The 22638-nt window shown below is 41.2% G+C and overlaps 1 protein-coding gene across 1 annotated transcript in view; it reads right to left on the reverse strand.

Moving 5' to 3' along the window:
* Positions 1–1419: 1419 nt before the first annotated feature.
* The window catches only part of LOC139388059 (tumor necrosis factor receptor superfamily member 10B-like), a 31647-nt gene continuing 10428 nt past the window's right edge, over positions 1420–22638 (reverse strand). Inside the window, exons 2-10 of the mRNA XM_071134574.1 lie at positions 15689–15860; positions 14309–14440; positions 11156–11267; positions 5869–6002; positions 4699–4791; positions 4536–4594; positions 3922–4227; positions 3437–3473; positions 1420–1981 (exon numbers count right to left, since the gene is read on the reverse strand). Coding sequence (XP_070990675.1) covers positions 1680–1981; positions 3437–3473; positions 3922–4227; positions 4536–4594; positions 4699–4791; positions 5869–6002; positions 11156–11267; positions 14309–14440; positions 15689–15860 — 1347 coding nt within the window. The 3' untranslated portion in view covers positions 1420–1679. The remainder of the gene's footprint in view (positions 1982–3436; positions 3474–3921; positions 4228–4535; positions 4595–4698; positions 4792–5868; positions 6003–11155; positions 11268–14308; positions 14441–15688; positions 15861–22638) is intronic.

The raw sequence follows: 22638 nt of genomic DNA on the forward strand, positions 1-22638 counted from the left end.
ATTACAAAAGTGACCTTATGATGACCACCTTGACTGAATAAGAAACTCTATGTGCAGAAATGGCATATATACTGTAACTATGAACTTCTTTGACAGTATGTGCACTGACCGAACATAGTCTTTGATCAGTGGGGCGCCATCGAGCAGGACAGGATGAACCCCAAATGCAGGTCAGCCACTCCTGTCTGTCTATTTGATCTCAGTCATGTTGCCCTCTAGATAAATGTAGTCATGATAACGTAGCAACACATTACTGCCCTATTTAGTTTTCCAGGGTTGCTGTGTTGGTAATTTAATAAATAATGAAACGTAATTATCATCCGTTTAAAATAAATATGTCAATAAATAAAACAGCTATGAAACCTTGAGGGCTCTGAGTGTTTGTGGGAAATGTTTGAGAAACATTTGACTAACAAAAGAAATAGTTACGGAAACTCCTTCCAACAAGTGCTGTGTGAGAACGCATCAACAATGAAAAACGAAATAACTAAAAACGCAGTCTATAAAACATTCAGTTTAGTCACTTATGCATTTAAAAAAAATAATAATCTTCGCCCTTGCCTGCACTTATACACTTTAAATGAGCCTATGGCACGTTTTAAATCATAAACGAATTCTGAAACTTCAAAAAACAAAACAGTAACAGTAATGGACTACCGTATAACACATATTTACACCCAAATATGCAAATATTAAAATGGACCATATCTAACTTTGGCTAAAATACTTCTAATATGGTCATGACTCATACCAACCTGCATTTTAAACTAACATAATACAATATGGTCTGTATTTTACTGTAATTTTTAACAGCATTATGCTTAAATGGCCTATCTCTTCTACCTGTACTTCAAACATATAACCTTCTGCCTAATATGGGCATTTGTTACCTGTATCTCTAAACCCTACACGTGCCAGAGGCCAGTGCATCAAGTAGACGCAGTATCAGTGACATAGTGGTTGCGTTCCCTTGCTCAGACGTTACATGCACCAACCAACGGTTGCGTGCCACGCCATCAACTGTGTCATCGACTGATAGATTGGTATAACATATCTTGTGATTTGCCGATACTTAAAATACCTATCCAGGCATTGTAATATCTGGCAGGCGTCAGCAACGCCTGGGCATAGGAACGCGCAAGCTAATGCCACTCCTACAAACCAGTGTATGTCCCTGTCTCAGGGTTCGGAATTGGCCTATAAGCCATGTCAGTCGCTCAGAGAGAAGGGGTGGGGCGTAAAATCATGGAGGTCAAAGCTGAGCTCCAGATCCACCCACTGGAAAACATCAACATCCATCAACAACATCCAACTCTTCTACCATTTTATGTTTTTGTTTTAGAACACCATGAAGACCGGACACACCAGGCCGATAGTGCTATCTTCAAAAGAAAACAAGGTTTATCCCCAAATCCTCCATTTTGTTTTTTTATATTTTGTTTTAGAAAGCACGGGCCTTTAGGACAAATACACCAGACCATATTGGCAGATATTCAAAAGACAACATTGTTTATCTCCAACTCCTCCATTGGTGTTGTTTTAGAGGCACAGGCATATAGGCAGAATACATCAGGCCAATTAGGCCGATAAGAGTTGACGTTGTCTTTCATCAATGTTTTTTTATTTAATCTCAATCCACACATGTCTCTGAGGCAGCGCCCCCCAGTGGGCTGGGGGTGTCAGGGCATGTCTGCATGTTTGTAGTAGCCCTTCTGGATGGCAGCGAAGGCAATGCTCTCAGCGGAGCGCCTCTGGTCCAGACTGAGAAGGGCCTGGAGCAGGGAGTTGATGTCCGCTTTCAGGCCCTCCTTCTGCATCCAGTTCTTCAGCAGGTCATACACCTTGTCGCTAGGGGGGGCACTCTCCGCCATCTTGATGTGGTTGTCATGGACGCCGATGTAGCGAAAAAACTTGTTGTGGATCCGCACGTCCAGGCACTCATCGAAGAGGTCAAAGCTCTTCTTCAGGGACGTCTCATCCCCTGGGGAGAGAAAGGAGAAATGGTACCTTGGTTCATTGTTGCTGATATCAGAAATAGGGGAGTTTTTCCTCTTTTCCTGACCACCAAGAAAATATGGGCTCTAGTTATAGACACTAACTAAAGTTCAAACTTTTTTCCTGAACCAGTCATCAGGAAAAAAACTCCCACCCATTGTCTTAGAAAACATAACTCTTTATCATGATATTTCCTTTTAATTATTATTGCACTTTAAATAATACATTTAAAAAAAGGTAAGCAGCAAAAACAACAATAAGAGAGCTTTCTATAGACAAACATGTACAGTCCTGCACTGATTTAATGGTGCTCCGCATCAACTATTATCTATTTAAGAATCTGTGGCGGTCAATAATGTTTGTTGAAATGTATGTAAATTGGTGGTTTTGTCTTTATTCGTCTTTTTTCTTTATGTTGAAGTTTGGTCCCAGCCAATGTCATGTCTAGTTTTGGGTCTATGTTTGTGGAATGTTAGTTGTCCTTTTTATCTGTACATTTGTGTATTGGGGTCCTGAGTGGCACAGTGGTCTAAGACACTGCATCTTAGCGCTAGAGGCGTCACTACAGACACACTTGTTCAAATCCAGGCTGTATCATAACCAGCTGTGATTGGTAGTCCCATAGGGCGGTGCACAATTGGCCCAGCGTTGTCTGGGTTTGGCCGGGGTAGGCTGTCATTGTAAATAAGAATTTGTTCTTAACTAACTTGCCTAGTTAAATAAAGGTTAAATAAAAAACTTTTTTTTTTAAAAATCTGTAGGGGTCTGTTCAGGCAGTGTGCTTCCCCTGTCACATTTTGTCCATTTTCTCAGCCTTACAATAGAGCTCCTTGTTAGGGTCCAAATTGTAAATTGTTGCTAACCTTATAGTGCCGGAGAGTTAACTCATAAAGCAATCAACCACTGAACACAAGGTAACGAGGTTTAAACGAAACGTGGAGCCGTTAGTAAATAAGCGCTAGACACACAGAATTTACTTCAGGGAGCGAAACAAACAAAGCCAAGCTACATTGACTACATACTAATATAGTTCAGTAGCACACACTCTACTAGTTAAATACCTTATAGGAGTCTCTATTCATCAAATTAAAATCGTAGGATGAAAGGACCACATATAAAATTCATAATTAAATAATGGATCAAATTCATGATTGTTTTGATTTTCTGAGGCCTGACTTTAACTCAACGGTATTCCATCTCTATGGGGTGTATTCAGTGAGGTGAAACGCTCCAAAACGTGCATATAGAAATGTAAACTAGTACACCCTATTTACTTGACAATCACACAGTATTTGTTCTACCCAATAGATTTCTATCTGACCGTTCAGTAAAAATTCTCTCTTCTAAACAGACCCCATGAATGTGTTGTTTATGGTGTGTATGTGGAACCCCTCCCTACTAGGACCCGGCCCACCCTCCAGCTCTGTGTGGGGTCTCTTACCTATCAGGGACACCAGTCTCTTCTGCAGAGGATCATCCTGAAACGCAACAGAAGGAAAAACAAGAGTTAACCACAGCCCTTCTAAGACCACCAGGGGCCACCAGGGACAAATCTGTTATCCGTTTAGAAATATGTCAAACAGTATTAGTATTATGAAAGTCTGCCTTGGTTAAAATACTGAAAACTTTGATAATGTTATTCCACTTCTTAGGACGTGTCTGTTGCAGGAATGCACAACTCCAGTCTCTGCCCTCTAGAACTGAAGTTGTGCTCACATGATCTGGTGCACGTAGGGTTTGTGTGGTTTTGTGTCCTAGGCCAAACCTAGCCCCAGGGTCCCTGCCCTCTGTCCCCCCCTCCTGCTATAACTGTATCCCCTACATTCCCCCCTCTCTGGCTCTGGTCCTCGTCTAACCTCCTCTGCCCCCATATCCCTCAAGCTCTCCTACCTCACAACCCCCAACCATCACCCCTGCCTCACTCACCCTGGCTGTGGGCTGCAGTCTCTGGGCGGAGGGGCTGTGTCGGGGGGAGCTGCCCGACGAGGCTGCCCCGGCGGTGGGCAGGGCCGACAGGCTGGTCTGGGAGGAGCTGGTGGTGTTGGGCAGGCTGTCACCCAGACCCCGGTCCTCGTCCTCCCCCAATCCCAGGGGAGGGGAGGCCTTGATCAGGCCGCCCTGGGTCTCCTGCAGCAGGGGACGTGACTCGGGACGGACCTCCTCCCCCTCCTCCCCCTCCAGGCCAGCATTCTGGCTGTTCTGTCTCTCCTCTGCTGTGGGTCCACTCTCACCCTGAGGGAGAGATAAATAAAGAGAGGGAGTAAGAGAGAGATAGAGCACGCGAGAGAGAGAAAGAGAGGACAAGACAGAGAGAGAGAGAGAGAGAGAGAGAGAGGTGGTGAGGGAGATAAGGAGACGGCATGGAGAGCAAGTGTGAAGCATGGAAGTTCACTTAGCAGATCAAAGTACACTCTGAGACGACAAATTAAAAAAATTCACCACCAGAGATTCATATCAATCCAACAGACATATATTGATCTACACTGACGATATATAACATAACCCCAATAGCATAAAGGGATAGAGATGGGAAAACTTACAATGGCAATCTTCACAATGTCACTGGAGTCACAGCGACTGTCTGAACCTGAGAGACAAACTAAAACACAAAGAGAACTATTAGAGAACCAATCTACAATATTTTGAATCAATATGTATTTCAATACACAGGAGTGGCAAGGAACATTTATTTTAGTTACTCACCTGGCCGAAATGTACATGGCCTCTTGATCCAAAGCCACACACCAATCCCGATGAAGAGGAGGAAGAGCAAGAGCAGAATGACCAATGGCGTAACTTTTGGGAAGGGGAAATGAGGAAACAACCATTTAGAACATTGGTATTCAAACATTTTCAGCGGGGACCCCATTTTTTCTGCCAGAATTCTGGGGACCCCATTTTTTCAACAAGAATTTCTTGCGACCCCAAATCTAATGACACAACTTTAAATCTGTATATTCAGATTTTTAAATCAACAAATGACCTTCAATTCATTGCATTTTTATCTCTTTTATCAAAATGGAAAGAAAACAATAAATACATTGTCTCAATATAATTGTATTTTTCAAATTATCTTTCTCAAAAACGTTTGCATATTATCCCATACAATAATATGTACTCTTAATTTGGTGTACATAAAATAATACAAATATGTTTGGGGCGACCCCACTGCAATTCCCCCGAGACTCCACTAGTGGTCGCAACCCCGAGTTTGAATACCACCGATTTAGAATCATGTCTCATCATGATGAGCATATGACATCAATTGTATGCTGTTCATTCTCTTTATTTGATTGGTCCTCAATAAAAATGATTCAGAGCCTATAAAACAGAGCGATAAAGACTTATGTACAGTGGAGTAAACTACTACTTTAAAGTACTACTTAAGTAGTTTTTTGGGGTATCTGTACTTTACTTGACTATTTATATTTTTGACAACTTTTACTTTTACTTCAATACATTACTAAAGAAAATAATGTACTTTTTACTGCATATATTTTCCCTAACACCCAAAAGTACTTGTTACATTTTGACAGGAAAACGGTCCAATTCATCCACTTATCAAGAGAACATACCTGGGCATCCCTACTGCCTCTAATCTGGCGGACTCACTAAACACAAATGCTTCATTTGTAAATTAATTTCTTAGTGTTGGAGTGTGCCCCTGACTATCCGTAAATAAGAAATAAATACAATTTGTGCTGTCTGGTTTGCATAATATTAGGAATTTGAAATGATTCATACTTTTACGTTTGATACTTAAGTATATTTAAAATGAAATACTTTAGTATTTCATTTTCTATTTAGGTATCTTTACTTCAAACTCAAGTATGGCTTTGAATCCTTTTTCCACCACTGCTTATGTAGACCTACCTATGGTCTCTGCAGAGATGGGGGCGGGGGTGGGGATGGCAATCGGGTGGAGGGTAGTGGAGATGTCTCGTTTCCTACACGCAGTGTTGGAGATGGGGGTGCATTTCTTCACCTCCTCCTCCCCCGCTTTACACCTGGGAAGACAAGAAGAGAGATAGAGGAATTAGTATTTTATTCTTTGATGGGGTTAGTGTTACTTCAGTAGAGAATTAGTTCAAATATGACAGTGCTGATCTCAGATCTGTTTGTGTGGTCTTGCCAACTCCTATGGTCATGCCAATGACCATAGAAGTTGGCTATACAGCACCAACAGATATGCCTAGTGGTGTGATCTCTGGACTGGGGTCTGGAGGTGTAAACAGGGCTCTTAATTGTGACAATTGTGGTTGTATATGCTCCTAAATATCTTTCTGTGCGACCTGGAATTTTTATTTGTCGCTGTACCACTATTTCCAAGTGCCCTAGAGAAAAAAGCGAGCGCAGATTCGTGACCGTCATGATTGCACCATTACTATACTGCAGAGAATATATGTCTGGGCGATATGGCTAGATATCATATCACAATATTTTTCTCATTTTTTACGGGATGATGCTATTTGACAGTATTTTATGTTTTTGAATAATACAAGCTCTAAATATGCTTAATGAGTAGTGCATGATCCTAGGGTGGACAACAAATACATTGTAAGTGGTTTTCTCTCTGTTTTTTATACTGTTCAATCAAACTTGAATGCTTGATGCCTCTATTTGTATGCCTCTATTAGTCACTTTTTTCTTCCTTTTTATTATTTATTATTCTCATCTATAACCATGTATTTTCAATGGATTCAATGGCAGTTCCTACTTTAGCCACAAGGGACTGATTTCTAGTGTGCCAGTGCTGCCTCAAAGGCAATATTCATAGAAAGAAAAGTACATGTGCTAAACCCGAAGCTCTCGTAAAATAATTAGCAGTTCTCAACTGTTACCAGTCTAGTACTATTTAGAGTTTCATCACCCAGTTACTACATCTACAGTGGGGCAAAAAAGTATTTAGTCAGCCACCAATTGTGCAAATACTTATTTTCCACCATAATTTGCAAATAAATTCATTAAAAATCCTACAATGTGATTTTCTGGATTTTTTTTCTAATTTTGTCTGTCATAGTTGAAGTGTACCTATGATGAAAATTACAGGCCTCTCTCATCTTTTTACGTGGGAGAACTTGCACAATTGGTGGCTGACTAAATACTTTTTTGCCCCACTGTATATAATATTAAACAAACCAGACATTTAAATACCGTTATGTAAAGTAAAGTCAAAAAATATCAACCGGTTCATACATCATGGGGCGGCAGGGTAGCCTAGTGGTTAGAGCGTTTGACTAGTAAACGAAAGGTTGCAAGTTCAAATCCCCCGAGCTGACAAGGTACAAATCTGTCGTTCTGCCCCTGAACAGGCAGTTAACCCACAGAATTTGTTCTTAACTGACTTGCCTAGTTAAATAAAGGTTAAAAAATAAAAAAATCATCACCCTTACAAAAAAAGATAGCAGTTTTGTAATTGCAGTCGACTGTGGTATTTTGAATGCAGTAATTGCAGAATAACTGAAGTAAAGGTTGACTGATTAATCTGGGCCGATTTCAAGTTTTTTTTGGACGCCGATTATGGCAAATTAAATTGCAATCCACGAGGAGACTGCGTGGCAGGCTGACCACCTGTTACGCGAGCGCAGCATCGCAAGGAGCCACGGTAAGTTGCGAGCTAGCAGTAAACTTATCTTATACAAAACAATCAATCTTAACATAATCACTAGTTAACTACACATGGTTGATGATATTACTAGTTTAACTAGCTTGTCCTGTGTTGCATATAATCAATGCGGTGCCTGTTAATTTATCATCGAATCACAGCCTACTTCAACTTTGCCAAACGGGTGATGATTTACCAAAAGCGCATTCGCATAAACATCAATGCCTTTCTTAAAATCAATACACAAGTATATATTTTTAAACCTGCATATTTAGTTAAAAGAAATTCATGTTAGCAGGCAATATTAACTAGGGAAATTGTGTCCCTTCTCTTGTGCTCACTGCAAGCAGAGTCAGGGTAGGGTATATGCAGCAGTTTGGGCCGCCTGGCTCGTTGCGAACTGTGTGAAGACCATTTCTTCCTAACAAAGACCGAAATTAAGTTGCCAGAATTTTACATAATTATGACATAACATTGAAGGTTGTAATGTAACAGCAATATTTAGACTTAGGGTTGCCACCCATTGGATAAAATACGGAGCGGTTCCGTATTTCACTGAAAGAATAAACGTTTTGTTTTCAAAATGATAGTTTCCAGATTTGACCATATTAAATGACCTAAGGCTTGTATTTCCATGTGTTTATTATATTATAATTAAGTCTATGATTTGATATTTGATAGCGCAGTCTGACTGAGAGGTGGTAGGCAGCAGCAGGCTCGTAAGCATTCATTCAAACAGCACTTTCCTGCGTTTGTCAGCAGCTCTTAGCAATGCTTGATGCGCAGCGCTGTTTATGACTTCAAGCCTATAAACTCCCAAGATTAGGCTAGCAATAATATAGTAATAATATAATATAATAACTACAACCTAAAACTTCTTAACTGGGAATATTGAAGACTCATGTTAAAAGGAACCACCAGCTTTCATTTGTTCTCATGTTCTGAGCAAGGAACTTAAACGTGAACTTTTTTTACATGGGACATATTGCACTTTCACTTTCTTCTCCAACACTTTGTTTTTGCATTATTTAAACCAAATTGAACAAGTTTTATTATTTATTTAAAACAGAAATACTAATTATAAAAATTCATGAAACATACGTATACATCTTTTAAAGATTAACTTCTTGTTAATCCAACCACGGTGTCAGATTTCAAAATGACTTTACGGTGGAAGCAAACCAAGCGATTATCTGAGAACAGCGCCCAGCAGACAAATAATTACAAACAGTAACCAGCCAAGTAGACGAGTAACAAAAGTCAGAAATAGCGATACAATTAATAACTTACCTTTGATGATCTTCATATGGTTACACTCACAAAACTCCCAGTTACCCAATAAATGTTTGTTTTGTTCGATTTAGTCCCTCTTTATATCCAAAAACCTCCGTTTTGCCAGCATGTTTTGTTCAGTAAAACACTGTCAAACAACATCCGGTGAAATTGCAGAGCGTGAAACTCAACAAAACAGGAATTCTCATAATAAACATACATAAAAGATACAAATGTTATACACCAGCTTAAAGATAAACTTCTTGTTGATCCAACCGCTGTGTCAGATTTCAAAAAGGCCTTACGGCGAAAGCAAACCATGCAATTATCTGAGAACAGCGCCCAGTAGACAAATCATTACAAACAGTTAGCAGAAATAAGAGGAGTAACAAAAGTCAGAAATAGCATTCAAATGTATCACTTACCTTTGATGATCTTCATATGATTGCACTCCCAAGACTCCATATTACACAATAAATGTTTGTTTTGTTCGATCAAGTGCCTCTTTATATTCAAAAACATCCGTTTTGTTGGTGCGTTTTGTTCAGTAACCCATTGGAACAACAGACAGACAAAAAATCAAAAAAAGTACCATAAAGGTTTGTTGAAACATGTCAAATGATATTTATAATCAATCCTCAGATTGAAATATGAATGATTATTTATGACAAAAACAATCGAATTTCAATGGAAAAACACAATTTCAAAATAAAAGCACTTCATTGATGGATTTTCCTCAGGTTTTCACCTGCCATATCAGTTCTGTTATATTCACAGGCATTATTTTAACAGTTTTGGAAACTTTAGAGTGTTTTCTATCCAAATCTACCAATTATATGCATATCCTAGCTTCTTGGCTTTTCATCCAAAATTCCGAATGCTGCCCCCTACCCTAGTGAGGTTAAGTTAAAATAAAAGTGTTCATTGTTCACTCAGTGTTGTAATCGTCATTATCACAAATATATATATACATATACATTATTTTTTGGGTCCTCCAATCATCGGTATCGGCATTGAATAATCATAATCGGTCAACCTCTAAACTGAAGTGATACTGCACTGTTTCTGAAGTTATACTGCAAGAAACGTGTTATTTTGGACGCAGTATTTTCAGCAGACAGCAGTTACACAGCACTCTAACAGCAATCTTTTTTCGTAAGGGCAATACACTGAGTGTACAAAACACTGCTCTTTCTGTGACATCGACTGACCAGGTGAATCCGGGCGAAAGCTATGATCCCTTATTAATGTCACCTGTTAAATCCACTTCAATTAGTGTAAATGAAGGGGAGAAGACAGGTTAAAGAAGGATGTTTAAGCCTTGAGACAATTGAGACATGGATTGTGTATGTGTGCCATTCAGAAGTTGAATGGGCAAGACAAAAGCCTTTGTACGGGGTATGGTAGTAAGTGCCAGGTGCATCAGTTTGAGTGTCTCAAGAACGGCAACGCTGCTGGGTTTTTCACACTCAACAGTTACCTGTGTGTATCAAGAATGATCCACCACCCAAAGGACATCCAGCCAACTTGACACAACTGTGGCAAGCATTGGAGCCAGCATCCCTTCCGACAGCTATTCGAGTTCATGCCCCGACAAATGAGGCTGTTCTGAGGGCAAAAGGGGATGTAACGCAATAGTAGGAAAATGTTGCTAATGTTTTGTACACTCAGTGTATAGTAAAATATGGTTTCGCCGCCCAGCCTGAGAAAACTTCTTGTTTCCTAGCCCAAACCGTTCAAAAGTTCTACCCATATTACCAGCACTACGTTTTTTTTCTTCCATCACGCTTTAGGAGGCCGATATTTCATTCATAAACCGTTCTAAAACTACTCACGGAAACATTAACCATTTGTTTACACCTTGTTCAGTCATGATACCTCATTAGCTAGGTAGCTAACAATCTGGTAATTTACCAGCATATCCAAACATTATGGGGAACAGAAAGAAGCTTCTGACAGATCTCTTGCATGTCTTCACTCACTCACTAGCTTGACTATATTAAAGAAACAGTGTGTACACAGTATTCCAAAAATGACTGTAATTTCTATGACAGGTATTTGTATCAACAGCTTTATAATAAACACGTCTTTACAGACGTATTCATTACATATTCGCTTCTAAAACGTGCTTCAAAAGTAGCTGGAATTCTTATAGGCCCAATATAACCTGTATCTCAATCAATTTTGTACACTTTCATGTGGTCCTAAATGTTATGTTGTGTGCCTAACTTTGATTTGTTTTTATTTAGAGGCCTGGGTGTAAATGTTTAAGCTGGCACTCACTTGGCACATCTCTTGCAGACCTCACAGGCCTGCTCTGGCACACAGAAGGTGCCCGCTTGACACTGGCACTGGGTGTCTGCTGTACTGGTACAGGGCACTGTCTGGCTCTGGTCTGTGAAGGGAGAGAGGGAGAGAGTACTAATATATTCTACATTCAATAATACAGGTAGCAGTTTATTTTCAGCTGGTATACAGTGCCTTCGGAAAGTATTCAGATCCCTTGACTTTTTCCACATCTTGTTACGTTACAGCCTTATTTTTAAATGGATTAAATAAAACAATGTCCTCAGCAATCTAAACACAATACCCCATAATGAAAAAGCAAAAACAGGTTTTTAATTTGTATTAAAAAATCAATAAATACCTTATTTACATAAGTATTCAGACCCTTTGCTATGAGACTCGAAATTGAGCTCAGGTGCATCCTGTTTCTAATAATCATCCTTGAGATGTTTTTACAACTTTATTGGAGTACATCGGTTGTAAATTCAATTGATTGGACATGATTTGGAAATGCACACACCTGTCTATAGAAGGTCTCACAGTTGACAGTGCACGTCAGAGCAAAAACCAAGCCATGAGGATGAAGGAATTGTCCATAGAGCTCAGAGACAGGATTGTGTCGAGGTACAGATCTGGGGAAGGGTACCAAAAAACTTCTGTAGCATTGAAGGTTTCCAAGAACACAGTGGCCTCCATCATTCTTAAATGGAAGAAGTTTGGAACCACCAAGACTCTTCCTAGAGCTGGCCGCCCTGCCAAACTGAGCAATCGGGGGAGAAGGGCCTTGGTCAGGGAGGTGACCAAGAACCCAATGGTCACTCTGACAGAGCTCCAGAGATCCTCTGTGGAGATGGGAGAACCTTCCAGAACGACAGCCGTCTCTGGTGGACTGCTGCAATCAGGCCTTTATGATAGAGTGGCAAGACGGAAGCCACTCCTCAGTAAAATGCACACGACAGCCTGCATGGAGTGACCATGAGAAACAGGATTCTTCCTCCAGACCATGAGAAACAGGACTCTCTGGCCTGAATGCCAATGCCAAGAGTCAAGTCTGGAGGAAACCTGGCACCATCCCTACGGTGAAGCATGGTGGTGGCAGCATCATGCTGCGGGGATGTTTTTCTGCTGCAAGGACTGGGAGACTAGTCAGGATCAAAGCAAAGATGAACAGAGCAAAGTACAGAGAGATCCTTGATGAAAACCTGCTCCAGAGCGCTCAGGACCTCAGACTGGGGTGACGGTTCAACCTTCCAACAGGACAGCGACCCTAAGCACACAGCCAAGACAACGTAGGAGTGGCTTTGGAACAAGTCTCTGAATGTCCTTGAGTGGCCCAGCCAGAGCCCCGACGTGAACGATTGAACATCTCTGAAAATAGCTATGCAGCAACGCTCTCCATCCAACCTGACAGAGCTTGAGGATCTGCAGAGAAGAATGGGAGAAACTCCCCAAATACAGGTATGCCAAGCTTGTCGCGTCATACCCAAGAAAACTCGAGGCCATAATCACTGCCAAAGGTGCTTCAACAAAGTAATGGCAAAGAGTGGCAAAGTGGTCTAAGGCACTGCATCGTAGTGCTAGTTGTGCCACTAGAGATTCTGGGTTTGAGTCCAGGCTCTGTTGCAGCCGGCCGCAACCGGGAGACCCATGGGGTGGGTGCACAATTGGCCCTGCGTCGTTAGGGTAGGGCCTGGATGTCCTGTGGTGGGCCGAAGGCACTATATATCACTAAGTTACTCTTATTTAATTACCTTGCAATATCCTTATCAGGCATTTAACTAAACACCAGGTATTTAGGGTACTGTTTTACATGAGTCGGACCAATAAACTAAACCGATAAACTAAACCGATGCCAAGGTCAAAAATAGGCACTAAATTGACTGCGTTACTCAAAAGATCATAGTGCGCTCATAAAATCTTTTAAAACAATGACCCAACAAGAACCATAAAAAACAATTTCACAACATGTGAATAATAAAAAAAAGAATTCTAAGTAATCCTGCAGAAAGTAACTTTGTAATATAGCTGGCTAAAGAAAAAGACTAACAAGATGATATAGTAGCTGGAGGATAAATTTTCTTAGTTTGATTTAAATCGGTCTTTTCTTAGATGCTCTCTCTGTATACGGCGTGAGAGACTATTTGATGAAAGCCTTCTGAAACATCATTTTTTACACCACAACTTAATACAATTGTGCTTTTGAGCGAGAGTTTTAAGACAAAAAATTGTCTGTTTACACAGTGTGGACTCTGATGTGTGTATGCACTGATGCACTCACATAATAATGCTCTTTCTCAACACCTCAGTGACTAGCCACTGGACAAAGACGTTAGTTCACGTCTAGTTTTGATTTACATATTGTTGAGTTGTCAACTAACGTGAATTCAACATGAAATCGACAGACAAATTCCACGTGATTGGATTTAGGTTAAAAGTTGAGTGGAAAAATGACTAAATGCCCTTACGTTGATTACTTTTTGCAAATCCAATTAGTTTTCCACACCATCACATTGATTTTTAGCGTTGAAATAACATGGAAACAACGTTGCTTCAACTAGTTTTTGCCCAGTGGGGAAGAACAAAACATGTCAATCTCCTGTAACAGTAGTCGCCATAGTCTCTTTTCTTTGGGTCAGGCCTTTCATTTGGCACAAAGACACACGGTGTGGGAGACAATACAACACAACCACATCCAACTGCTGTGCAAGGTAACGCAACCACACACATGACTCTCCTGAGACAGGTAACAAACAATCTGCTTTCAGTGTGTGTGAAACAAAACAACAAAGACCCACCCACATATGCCATGTAATACCACTGGATCATATTACCATACAGGGAGAAAGCCACAATGTATTATTCTGCCCTCTCTGGAACAAAAGTCTATCAAGTTAAACTGTGATTGCCCAATGCTCCATGAAAAGACTTCTGGAATGGTTGTCTACCTTGGTTAATAGTTTATGAATTGGCAACAGACAAAAGAGAGGGTCACTCTGCTTGATTGACCAGAAATAGCTAACTTCATGTGAAATGGAGAGTCTCTTCTTACAACGACACAATCCTTTAAGGACAGCTAAAGAGGGCAGATAAAAGGTAAAACAACAAACAACAGTTACAGGACTACAAATAAAAGTCAGAGGACTCCATTACCCATGCGACAGTGGGTGCAGGGCAGGCAGCGGTTCATCCCGTTGGAGTGTTCTGTGTAGGACAAGCCATGTTCGCAGGGCATGCACGTCCCTTGCTCCATGTCCCGGTCGCACGCCCTCAGCATGAATGTACCTGTCGACCAATAAACCAATCAATCAATAAAAAATGTACACAAATACAAATACTCTGATATCGCCTTTTTAATTGTTTTATTTAACCTTTAACCACATTTAGGACACATTTAGCCTGTAGCATTTCTTCGAGTTACACAGAGGGTGGTGTGTTTATGTATGTGTGTGTTGAGATGGTAGTGTGTGTGTGTGTGTGTGTGTGTGTGTGTGTGTGTGTGTGTGTGTGTGTGTGTGTGTGTGTGTGTGTGTGTGTGTGTGTGTGTGTTTGCTAACTGGCATGGCATATGTAAACTAAATACTACGTAGTGGTTTTGTGTCTACTTTCTTGGTTGTAATGTAACATTTGCATTTTTTGTGCTCTGTTCATGCATGCAATGCTTTAGGCACCTTATTATCTATCATGTGTTCAGAGGGAAAGAGAGTGAAAGAGGGAATGAGGGAGCGTGAGAAATATACAGAGGAAAGCTTGAAAAGGCAATTGGCATTTCTGACTAACTAGCTACAGATAGAGGCAGCGCAGTTAGCGACAAAATGCTATCTCATTGCAGCTAATTTACTAGTGCACATATTTCAACTGTGGGTGTATCTCTACACCTAGGCCTGTCTCTTTCTTTCTCTATCTGTCTGTCTGCCTGTTCTTATCTGACTGACCCAAAAGGTCAAAACAGGTCATCTAATCAGAAAAGTATTCGCTAGCTTGCTAATGCTAGCAATAGTAATAGCTTGTTAGCAATAGCTTCCTAGCAATAGCAAGAATATAATGTCCTTGGCTCATTCCACAGAGCTGGCAGCAGTAAGGCAGTGGTTCAGTTTTAAAGGGACTACTTCCACTTTTAAAACAAACCCTACTCCTTGAATGTTTACTACTGGGTTTAGTTAAAAAGCATGGATTGGGTTCCCAGCTGCTAGCTTGGGCATGGGTTCTGCTTTGCTATCCTCACATATTTGGCATTACTCTGACTCTATAAGACCCTGTCCTAAGGCACAGACTCTAATAGGAACCATGTTAAAGAGCTGTAAACCCAGTCCGAGTTACCTTCTCTCTGGAATGCCTGCTTATAATTTATCATAAGGACCGGTTCTATATTGGGTTCTAGGTTCTGTTCATAAGGGGTGGTTCTAGTTCTGGTTCCGGGCTCAGGTTTTAGAAACTCAGATTCGTCTGGCCTTGACTGATAGCCTGGCAGTGTATAAGACCAACATTCTCATTTGGGTTCTAGATCAGGTTTTGGGACTGGGTTCTCCTTACCAGCCTGGCAGTTGAGACAGCAGAGGCCCTGGTGGAGGTACTGCTGGTTCTCCACACAGTTTTTGTGTTGCAGCGTCCGGTTCCTGTCATCGCCGGACCACTGGGTCGCCACCACACCATTCAGCTCTGCCCCACAGCACACCAGCCAAGAGCACAGCAGGAACACCACCACCTAGACAAGAGAGGGAGAGAGAAGGGGATTGTGGGAGAAAGAGGTGGATAAGAGATGGAGGGGGGAGACAGGGGAGAATTGAATTGATTTATTTAACCAGGTAAGTCAATTAAGAACACATTCTTATTTACAATGATGGCCTGGAAAGAGGTGATTGCCAGTGCAGCAAGAGAGAGAGAGAAAGTGAGAGAGAAAGTGAGAGAGAGAAAGTGAGAGAGAGAGAAAGAGAGAGAGAACAGGAGGGAGGGAGGGGTTCACATTGCCAGGTTCACACTCACCCACCCACCCACATTCAGAGAGCGGGAGGAGAGAGGACTGTATATGTTCTCGTAAGAAACCTTGTTTGAACTATCTGATCTGAACATCTGTACAGGAAAGCCAATTAGGAGAGCCAGCCGGAGTTAGAAAACAGAGACAGAACAACATAACATGTGTATGTACACAGTAGGGCTGTCCCTGACAACAGAAAATCGTGGGCGACCGAAGTCTTCTGTTCTTTCAACCAATCGATTGGTCTACATTTTTAAACTTGTATTTTTCCATATATAGACACACCCTATGTGTTTTAATTAAATCAACTATATGCATTGAGCTTATCTAATGCTTTAAGCTACAGTTTGATGAAATAAGACAAATGCCTCAAGACACCGCCAGAGATCTAGATACCTGACCCAACTACTCCTCCCTCTCCTGCTGGCTTTCGCAGATTCTGCCATTACTCTCCTGAAGTTGGCAGTAATAGGCTACACCAGGAGTCGGCAACCTTTCTCATGTGGAATTCCAATTTATCTTACCATTTCTACCGATCTGCGTGTCAGTTATGGTTTTCAAATGCACATTTTCGTGAAAAAAGTTTAATTTAATTTAGAATATCTCAAAACCATTGTCATGTGGTTAATCAAAATTCTATCCAAAATGTTACTTCTATTGCCATTGCCAACTGTGCAAAAATAGCCTACATAATGCCAACAAATAAAAACACTGCAGCCTTCAGGTAGAAAATATCCTGATAAAAATAAATATCCTATAAATCACATTGGCTACACATGGCCTGTCTGCAATGAACTTGAAACATTGTCTCAACTATTATATTGGGTACAGCCAAAGCTTGCCTAGCGAACTTGCAACATTGTATAAAATATTCTGGGCCCTCAAGAGTTTTCCACCCAGTGACCTCGGGACAGACACAGCTGTAGGCTATTTGTGCAAGGAATAAGAAGCGGTGCTTGACTTAGGCAGAAGCTCACTGGAGCTGAGTACCGGCACCTCAAATATTCTACTGCTTGAGCTCCTGCACCTAAATATTAACAGCACCAGCACCCAAAATGAGTACCGGAACCTATTTATGTCCAAGTCAAGTACTGATAAGAAGTAATAAGGTAGGCCTATTTTATGACGTTTCCACTGGATCGGGGCATGACATTTTTCCCTTTCACCCCGAGTGGTTATCGAAAGGAAGAGAGCTGGAAAGGTTTTTCAAAAACATTGAGGAGATATTTTAATTCCCAATGAATGTAAAAACAGATATTTTCTTGCAGTTTGAGGTAAAGAAAACCTTACTTTGAGAAGCTCCACAAGTCATTAGTGGTGGTGCGTTAAACCAATCAGAAATACTATCAGATCCCCAAATGGGCACAATTATATACTTACATTTGCGCGCAGGCTAGGTAGCCTATAGGTCTACTTCTATACATGCACATCCTTACTCAACATTGACAGGAGTCCTCCAAATAAAAGACAATGGCAAAATTGCCAAAACTCATTAATAGAATTACATAAACCAAAACTTATGTCTCACAAGTGTAGCATAGGTTGTGCACTCTGCAAAACAACATGTCCACTCCAACAATGATAATGGGAAGACTGGAATTATAATACTGAATGTATTAACAGAAATTACCGTAACCAATATAACAAACATTGTAGATTAGAAATTATGTTTATAAAATTTGGGAGGAGCCTCTGTATGCCTCTGCCTCCGATCCACATTTTCGGATCAAGCATACAATGGCTTTTAGTCTAGGCCTCCGCAATGGATTAATTTACTGAGATGAGCGCAAATGTGTATATACAGTTGAAGTCAGAAGTTTACATACACCTTAGCCAAATACATTTCAATTCAGTTTTTCACAATTCCTGACATTTAATCCTAGTAAAAATTCCCTGTCTCAGGTCAGTTAGGATCACCACTTTATTTTAAGAATGTGAAATGTCAGAATAATAGTAGAGAGAATGATTTGTTTCAGCTTTTATTTCTTTCATCACATTCCCTGTGGGTCAGACATTTACATACTCTATTAGTATTTGGTAGCATTGCCTTTAAATTGTTTAACTTGGGTCAAACATTTTGGGTAGCCTTCCACAAGCTGGGTGAATTTTAATCCATTCCTCCTGACAGAGCTGGTGTAACTGAGTCAGGTTTGGCCTCCTTGCTCGCACACGCTTTTTTCAGTTCTGCCCACACATTTTCAATGGGATTGAGGTCAGGGCTTTGTGATGGCCACTCCAATACCTTGACTTTGTTGTCCTTAATCCATTTTGCCACAACTTTGGAAGTATGCTTGGGGTCATTGTCCATTTGGAAGACCCATTTGCGACCAAGCTTTAACTTTAACTGATGTCTTGAGATGTTGCTTCAATATATCCACATAATTTTCCACCCTCATGATGTCATCTATTTTGTGAAGTGCACCAGTCCCTCCTGCAGCAAAGCACCCCCACAACATGATGCTGTCGCCCCCGTGCTCCACGGTTGGGATGGTGTTCTTTGGCTTGCAAGCCTCCCCCCTTTTCCTCCAAACATAACGATGGTCATTATGGCCAAACAGTTCTATTTTTGTTTCATCAGACCAGAGGACATTTCTCAAAAAAGTACGATCTATGTCCCCATGTGCAGTTGCAAACCGTATTCTGGCTTTTTTATGCCGGTTTTGGAGCAGTGGCTTCTTCCTTGCTGAGCGGCCTTTCAGGTTATGTCAATATAGGACTCGTTTTACTGTGGATATGGATACTTTTGTACCAGTTTCCTCCAGCATCTTCACAAGGTCCTTTGCTGTTGTTCTAGGATTGATTTGCACTTTTCGCACCACAGTACGTTAATCTCTAGGAGACAGAATGCGTCTCCTTCCTGAGCGGTATGATGGCTGTGCGGTCCCATTGTTTTTATACTTGCGTACTATTGTTTGTACAGATGAACGTGGTACCTTCAGGAGTTTGGAAATTGCTCCCATGGATGCACCAGACTTGTGGAGGTCTACAATTTTTTTTCTGAGGTTGATTGGCTGATTTCTTTTGATTTTCCCATGATGTCAAGCAAAGACGCACTGAGTTTGAAGGTAGGCCTTGAAATACAGCCACAGGTACACCTCCAATTGACTCAAATGATGTCAATTAGCCCACTTCCATATCTTTTTGGAATTTTCCAGTCAACTTCTGACCCACTGGAATTTTGAAACAGTGAATTATAAGTGGAATAATCTGTCTGTAAACACTTGCCAAAACTATAGTTTGTTAACAAGTAATGTGTGGAGTGGTTGAAAAATTTATTTTAATGACTCCAACCTAAGTGTATGTAAACTTCCGACTTCAACTGTATATTTGTTACAGCTCAATTAAAATAATCTCAGTCGACCAACTGCCTAACGACCAAACAGTCGACCAGTTGAAGAATTGGGGTCAGCCCTAGTATACAGGTTTACACCATGTACTGGTCTTAAATTAAGGTGTGGAGTGCGGAGTGCATGAGTCATTCAGTACAGTTGAAGTAGGATTCTGGCAATGTTGAATAGCCAGGTGGCATCACTGTTCTGGTGTTCAGAGAAGATCCAAGGGTTAAAGACATGAAGGGAGTTAAAAACAGATTGCATTTGTCACAATGTTGCTTCCGTCTCCTTGCACCAATATTTTTTTCCCCGCATAGTCAAACAGACGCTTATGAGAGTTCAAAGCTCATCCAAACCATTTCAACCTATTCAAAATGTCATATTGGTTAAACCTATTGTCTTGGACGACCATGATCCTCCCTAGTAAGGAGATAAGATATCTTATAGCTAAAGCTAGCACGTTGCTGCCGATAACAGATTGATTCCCATCATCCCAGTAAATCCATTCATGTGCTAGATAATAACAGGGCAGAGGTCTTTAGCGTGTCCCCCGGGCACGGGTGTTTGTTCACACACCTTTTCATCGTGTCATTGTGAGAAGGCCCTATTCACGGCCGAACAACACGCTTTAGTCCCTGTACTTCAAATGACCCACATTCTTAAAGCTGGGCTCTTTGACTGGGCTGACATGCGACACCACCACGAACCGCCTCGGACGTAACGCGAACCTTCCCATGTAAATGAGCGGCCTAGTTTTGGCTCTCTTGTACCCCGCCTTATCCAACCACCCTCCCTCCGACCCCCATACCTCGCACACAGGGCTCAGTTTAATCGAACACATCATTTTTACGCAATAGCTCTTTTATTTTTCCCATGGTCAAATTAAATCACAGATATATATGGAAGTCACAGAGCACAGATACATGCACAGAATAATTGAATTATTGTGGATAGTCAGATTAATCTAATAATTTGTTTAAAATGTTTACGTGCTTTTTAAGAAGAACAATTTCCCTAATAATCCTGTTTACATGGGCATGGTCTGAAATCAAAAAACGTTTGTTAATGCAGAAAATCGCCTAATCAAAATAAACATTCTACCACAGTGACCATGTTATTTTTGTGAAGCCTATTTGATTCTGAGATCGGACATATAAAGTTTCTGTGTGAAAACGATTTCTAAGATGCATACTTTCAGTTTTTCTAAACTCACTTAATTTGCACAAAACAGGGAGACTTGTGCTGCCGGTGTGGCACAGGTGCAGATCAAATACACCACTGGAACACCATTTAAACTGTTTATATCTCCTAATAATTTGAACGATTGTTTCGAAAACCAGGAATTTTAATCGGCATGAGCTTACTTTGATTTTGACCGTATGCCGATGAAGATTAGCTATGTGAGGTGTTTACATGACTATTTACATTCTCGGCCTACTGCCATAATCAGTTTAATATTGAATTATCAGTGTGCATGTAAACATACAATTTTGGGTACTATAAAAAAAATAATGTATAGTACCAATAGTAGGTAGACTTTCCTCAAAAGGTAGAGTTAGCGTTTTCTGAATAAGTCTGTGTGTGCACGGGCAGTAGCTGGTAAACGAAGATGCTGGAGAAACATACACTCTTAGAAAAAAGGGTTCCAAGCGGGTTCTTTGGCTGTCCCCATAGGACAACCTTTTTTGGTTCCATGTAGAACCCTGTGTTCTACATGGAACCCAAAACAGTTCTACTTGGAACCAACAAGGGTTCTTCAAAGGGTTCTCCTATGGGGACAGCTAAAGAACCCTTTTAGGTGACACTTGTTTTTCCTGTGTGTAGCAACGGTTGCAATGGTATTATAAAAACTCCACTTCGTCTATGACAACTAACAGAAGCTCATCACAACACACCAATTCTTACATGTGTCTCTTGGGGTCAATCTTCTCCGGGTGAACCAGGGGCATTCCTGGAACACTAGTGGGTTTTGACCCCTGACTAACAGACTGGAGTTGACTTCTGACTAACAGACTGGAGTTGCTTCTTGTCAGACTGAGGTTGACAACAGAGTTGACTCCTGACTAAGCTCCTGTCGCTCCTCACTTGGTTCTCTGGAAAGTGGTCATGTCTTGTTGTTCACAGGGAGTTTCCTGGCCGGTGCAGCCCTACTGTGCAGCCATCACGCCTCTTGATGGCTCTCTCCTTCTCCCCCTTCCACCTACTCTCCCCGTTCTATCTGCTCATGTCAGACTTTCCACAGACACAGGGAGGCAGAGCGGAGGGGCCGACGACCGGCAGAGCACTCACAATCACACCCTTTAGCTTTATCCAAACACAGAGCCTCTTCACACTTACTACACTTTTCCTAGAAATACCGTCAACTGCACATATTACTCAAATGTAAACTTGCATACTTGCTAGGCATCGGTCACTACCTCCGGAGTTTGCTTTGGAGCAGGGCACTGTGAACAGAATTGTCTCGTTGAGCCAACACCCCTACAGTATAAATGGTCACAGCAGAGCAATGTTTTTGAAATAGCTGAAATGTTGACATTTTCCAAACATTCAAGACTTGTTTTATTGAGTTTTTACCTGAAATTGCAGTAACAGTCTGTTACATTCTGAAATTGCCACAGTAGCTGCCGGCTACACTGAGCCACGTAAAACTATTGGAAGCCCATCCCCACCAAAAACATGTCAAATGTAGATCATACAAATAGGATATGTTGTAACAATGTATGATGATTTCAGAGGTGGCACCACAGGTCCCAGAGTGGTGGGGGGAATCTCTTTCACCACTCCACTCCACAGACTCTTCTTCATATCTCGCAATGGGAATAGGGCTATTGTGAGAGAGAAGAGCCAAAGAGAGAAGGGCGAGAGAGCGAGAGAGATTGCAGGCACAAACAGAGAACAAGCGAGAGGGGGAGAGAGGATTATAACAGTTTGTAAGATTGTATAGAGGGAGTAAAAGAGTTGGGTGTGTGACTGAGGCCGTGTGAAAAAGAAGGTACGCGGGGGAAATGACAGTGTGCAAGTATGTGTTCATTTTCTGAAATTTGTGAGAGGGAAAGAAGGAAAAAAGGAGAAAAACACAACCAGGGAAGGAGAGGAGAGCTTGAGCCATGCATTGGAACCACATCATATAAAAAGAAGTAGTGTAACCATGGCGAATCCCACAGACAGTAATCAGG

The sequence above is a fragment of the Oncorhynchus clarkii genome, chromosome 29, assembly GCF_045791955.1.
Source record: "Oncorhynchus clarkii lewisi isolate Uvic-CL-2024 chromosome 29, UVic_Ocla_1.0, whole genome shotgun sequence".
NCBI lineage: Eukaryota > Metazoa > Chordata > Actinopteri > Salmoniformes > Salmonidae > Oncorhynchus > Oncorhynchus clarkii.